The sequence below is a fragment of the Peromyscus leucopus genome, chromosome 4, assembly GCF_004664715.2.
Source record: "Peromyscus leucopus breed LL Stock chromosome 4, UCI_PerLeu_2.1, whole genome shotgun sequence".
NCBI lineage: Eukaryota > Metazoa > Chordata > Mammalia > Rodentia > Cricetidae > Peromyscus > Peromyscus leucopus.
The window spans coordinates 9,718,164-9,723,490 of record NC_051066.1 but is presented as its reverse complement, the minus strand read 5'-3'; the positions used below and the strand labels follow the sequence as shown (position 1 = coordinate 9,723,490).

Genomic DNA, 5,327 nt, shown 5'->3' with positions numbered 1-5,327 from the left:
ATGGCCTCCCCTGACCACGAGGTTAGTCCTTCCTTTGTGATTCTCATTCCCGGAGAGACATCCACCAGACAAAGGAACCGGGTCTCTGCCCTTCTGCAGGAGAGGGCCCGAGCCAGGGCCACATCCTGCTGGAGCTGGGTATGGGGAGAGGATCAGAGAGAGAGACAGAACAATGGCGACGATCAGCTGGAGCTGGATGCCTTCGCGGTCCTCAAAGCTGACCCCGGCCAGGTGTTCTGGTCAACTCAGGTGCTGGGCACTCACCAGCTCAGAGGTGGCACATGAGGTCGGGCCAGAGGGGTGGGGAGGTCGGGAAGGGAAGGGAGGGCATGCCTTTTGCTATCCTAAAGGGACAATGGAGGGGGTCTGAGGCCTCATTTTCCTCACTGGGAAAGTACTGATCTCTTCCTGTACTCTCGAGACCGTTCAGCTCAGGCCCTTCTCTGCAGTGGAAGACTTTCTTGTGTTCTTAAATTATCTCTGATATTAACCATGGCTTCCTGGGCCAGCAAGATGGCTCAGTGAGAAAGGTGCTTGCTGCCAACATGCAAACCTAAATTCCATCCCCTAGACAAAACTGACATCCCATGCTTGGCCATCTGCTGTGACCCTTCTCTTACCTATTAGATTCGACCTCCAGGATGCTGCAAGTCAGAGGGCAGCCATTGCTCTCTGCTTTATCAGGTTGTTTCTGAATCAACAAACACAGCCAGTGCGTGGGTCTGGGAGGAGGGAAGGCAGGAAGGCAAGAGGAAGGGCCGAGTGGTTATGTTGGCCCTGACGACTAGTCCATCCAGGAGCAGGGCCGCAGTCAGGGTCACAGTCAGTGCAGGCCGCTCTCTGGCTCCTGGACTTGGGCACTTCCTTCGACCTGCTGTGGCTGCCACAGGTCGGAGCTCCAGAGGAACAAGGTCCTCGGGTGTTCAGGAGGGAGCCCCTGCAGCCCCTGCTTTGAGCGTTAGTCCTTCGAAGTGCTCAGTGGCCCGGGCCTGGGCAGGCCGTGTCTGTACCCCGGTAGCTCCCAGCATGTGCGTCTGTCCCGTGACTGCTGCTGTGCTGCCCTGCTTGTCCCTCAACTCACGTCCATGGCAGCGAGGCGCCTCATGGTCTTCTAACCACCCCCCCATTCTGTGACAGGCGCCCACAGACCGAGCCGCTCCTGCCCCGCCAGCTGCTGCTGATGACACCATGTTTCTTGGTGTTGTCCCTTCCCCCGACGCTGACCTCACTAGCATGGCGTCACCTCAGGTTTGTGCTTTTTCCCTTTCGCCTGCTGCGCTCCTGTCTGCTTGCCAGAGGACTTTACCGTCTCTGAACTCTCCTCTCTCTTCAGGTAGCTCGGTCCAGGTGCTGCTCCTGGAGCCTGGCGTGGGGAGGCCAAGCTGGGGAGGCTTGGGGAGATGGGTGTTGATGAGCTTGCCCACCCTGTCCCTGTGTGGTGACGAGCAGAAGCTGGATAGTGACCTGGTTTGTTTCTACCCTTACAGAGCCATGACGCTGGCAATTGCTCTGACCTCATGGAGGAGACCAAGTAAGCGTTCCCTACTGAGGGAGTCAGGGCAGGCCTCTGCCCACGAGCCGGGCTCCCTTCAAACCACCTGCACCCCTGACCCTATGTCTCCTTCCTTAGGACTTTCTCGTCAACTGAGAGTCTGCGACAACTTTCTCAACAGCTCAATGGTCTTGTGTCTGAGGTACCGCAGGACTGGGATCCAGAAAGAAGGTAGAGGGAAAGGAAAGCATGGCAGAAGCTGAGGCAGGGGTTCTCAGGAGACTGACTCATGAGAGGATCCTGTCAGACTCAGAGAAGACAGATTTGGACCCTGACGGGTGCCGTGGTTTTATCCCGGTGTAGAAAGTGCGGATGGCAGCTGTGGAGGGCGGGCCTGAGCCATGGTGGGATAAGAACCATGAGGAGAGCACAAGATGGTGTGAGAGGAGAGGTCTGAGGGAGGCAGGAAAGCAGATTCTGCCAGTTGAGGGGGAAGGAAGGAGGCTGAAGGGATTAGACACTGAAGGTGGCAGAGCATCTCCATGTGAGATATTGTCTCTTCTAGTCTACCTCCTACATCAACGGGGAGGGCCTCACATCTTCCAACATGAAGGCCTAAACCATGGGATACATGAGACCCTGTCTCAAAACAATGGCATGGGGGTGGTGCTAAGAATGTAGCTCAGTGGCTATTTTGTTGTCTAAGGCAAAAGGCTCTGGGTCAATTCCCAGCACCAAAACAGAAAAAGAGATGTCATTTTATTTCAAGAGTATGAGATACTTAGGGGACATCCAGTGGGGAGAAATACTGCTGTCTGTACGGTAGAAAGCCAGACAGACAGCAGGGCTGTGGATAGTCTCAGCTGGAGACAGTATGTACAGACGCCAGAGACAGGATCCCCTGGAACCAAGACGCAGGAATTTCATTTAAGCGAAAAGTGAGTGGAGTAATGACAGGCGGGCTGGTCCATTCAGACCCTTGGAATGAGACAAGAGCCTCACCCAGTTACATCCTAGCCAGGTTCTGGTTTACATCAAGTGTGCTGAAGGAAAACATCTCTAGTTCTGTGAGAACAGCTTTCTCTTGTGCCATGGCAGGCACTAGCCTCAAGGGGGCAGTGTCCGCTCAGAGATGTGCCCAACAGCCGGACAGCATCCCTTCTGTGGGCCCCCTGGGTTGGGTAGATGTTGGCCTGCCAGGCTAGTGGCCACAAGCTGGATCTCTCAGCTTCCCTTCCAGGAGTCTGAAGAGACCAGTTACAAGAAGTAAGGAGCCAGCTGATTTGAAACTAGAGGCTGATGGATAAGGCATGTACACACAGACACCGCTCCCTTATAAATTCTAGTGTAAAACCTGCTTGAAAATATTTCAGAGCCAAGTATGGTGGCTCACACCTGTAATTCTAACTCCAGAAGCGGAGGCAGGAAGAACGAGACCTGCCCTCCTTACATATCAAGGTCCTGTCCAAAAATAAAAATAAATTATCCCGGCTGAGTGCTAAGGAAGATTGATTGCTTCAGCCCAGAGATCAAGCCTAGACAGCGCGTAGAGAACTTATCTCAAAATGTAATAGTTGGCTGGTGTTCAGTCCAGAACCTGCAGCCCGGCATCCCCCTAAGGGGCTGGAGAGATGGCTTTAGTGGTTAAGAACACTTGCTGCTCTTTGAGAGAAGCAGGGTTCAGCTCTCAATATCCGTAGCCTCCATCCAGTGGTAACTCCAGCTCCAAGGAGTCTGTCACCCTCTTTTGGCCTCTGTGAGCACTGAACTCTTGTATACAAACCCATATATATATATTTTAATTAAATTTTCCTTTAAATATGAAATTTTTTATATGTCTCATCCTGAACCTATAGAGCTCAAAAAAAAAAAAAAAAAAAAAAGTGTAACATAATCTCCACTTATCCCAGATGACCAGAAGGTGTCATTTCTGAGTGTCATGGGGTGGGGCCATCAAATCTCACCCTATGCAGCCCTTCTCACCAGAGAGGCACACTCCAGTGACAGAAGTGGGCGGGCCAGGCACCCAGTGTCCCGTAGTGAGGGGGAAGTGGAGCCTCCAAGCCTGATCACTGGAGGCATGGTGAGGAAAGGTCTTCGTCAGGTAGGCGAAGGAAGAGGTGAAGGGTGACAGCCACTCACCCAAATCAGTTACAAGCTGAAGGTTTCAGCAGACAACGGGTGAGAACTGCAATAACCAACATTTACACAACTCCGTGGCTCACCTGGCTCTGCATCTCACCTGAGGCACCTCACTGGCCCGACAGTGGCGTAAGATCCTGTGGAGCACCCCATTCCCAGACTGAGCCAGCTGAGGTGCAGAGCGTGAGGCGCACGACACAGATGTGTAGCTATCTGACTCCAGAGCTGCCTCCCCAGCAGAGGTCAGCCTTAAAAAAGAACAGCTGGCGGCGGTGGCGCACACTTTTAATCCCAGCATTTGGGAGGCAGAGGCAGGTGGATCTCTGTGAGTTCTAAGTGAGCCTGGTCTACATAGCAGGAGAGCCAGGGCTACATAGCAAGACCCTTTATTTGGAATGAGGTTTCCTGAGATAGGTTGGGTTTTTTTTTGTTGTTGTTGTTGTTGTTGTTGTTGTTGTTGTTTTGTTTGTTTGTTTTGGGTTTTTTTTTTTTTTGGTTTTTTTGAGACAGGGTTTCTCCATGAAGCTTTGGAGCCTTTCCTGGAACTCACTCTGTAGCCCAGGCTAGCCTCAAACTCACAGAGATCCTCCTGGCTCTGCCTCCTGAGTGCTGGGATTAAAGGCGTGAGCCATTCACCGTCTAGCTGAGATAGGTTTTATGTAGCCCAGGGTGTCCTTGAACTCCTTATCCTTTTCTCTCCATCTCCCAAGTCCTAGAACCATGACCAGATGCCTAGTTCACTTCTAAGGGAGGGAGGTGCAGAGGGAGGGAGGATGTACAACTTCTCTGGTCCCTTAGGTGTCAGGTTTTAGTGGAAAACCTCTGCCGTGCTTCTTAGATGCTGTGTCTGGGGCTGGAGACATGGCTCAGCAGTTAAGAGCACTGGCTGCTGCAGAGGGTCCAGCCTCCCCCCTCCCCCGCAGGTCAGAGATGCAGAGTCCGGCGAGAAAAACACACAGACTTCCGAGGGATAAAGCTTCTTTTTCTTTTTATTACTCTTTCTGTTGCCTGTTCTACTCTGTTCTTTCTCTGTTCTGTTCTTCTGCCCTGATGTTTCCCTTCTTTCCTGACAACTCCTCACTCCTTCCTGATGTCTTCCTTCTCACGTCTTTATTTTTTTCCCTTACAGCTTATATACCCCAGCAAAATCTTTCAAGCAAAGAAAAATTATAATTCGGTTACCTTCTATTTTTAAGTGAATGATTACAATGAATACAAGTAAAAAAAAAAAACATGTTTCCCATTTCCCTTACATGATTAAACTCTTTACATATTATAGATGAATAAACAAATTATCCCCAAGAATCCACATACATTCATGTCCAAGCAATTTGTTATAGATTAACAGAGTGTAAGCAAGCAAGGTATTTTTCTCAGCCAGGTCTTTTACTGGCAGGCTGCATTTTGCAGTTACAAAGAAAGGATCAACCACTTTATTATTTATCTCAAAAGGTAATCTTATAAAAATCTTAAAAGAATCACAAATTGAAATTTTTGTAAACAACCAGTCAGCTCTACTTTAAATCCACAGGGTGCACGCCCACTCACCCACAGTTTCTTATATCAGGAGGCTGAGGGCAGAAATAGGTTCAAGGAACTAATCATCACCTTTGATCACCAACTCATCCTAGCAAGAGAGATAGATACCTCAGCCAGCAATAGCCAGGGTGCCACTGTTTTTGATCCCTGACCT

General features: G+C 50.6%; 1 protein-coding gene across 1 annotated transcript; it reads left to right on the top strand.

The window, feature by feature from the left end:
* LOC119087762 lies at positions 1 to 2,051 on the top strand. The gene is made up of 5 exons (XM_037204381.1): positions 1 to 249; positions 628 to 1,014; positions 1,135 to 1,248; positions 1,488 to 1,531; positions 1,631 to 2,051. Exons 1-5 carry the CDS (start codon positions 1 to 3, stop codon positions 1,725 to 1,727), a joined length of 891 nt encoding a protein of 296 aa, XP_037060276.1. The 3' UTR covers positions 1,728 to 2,051.
* Positions 2,052 to 5,327: the final 3,276 nt, after the last annotated feature.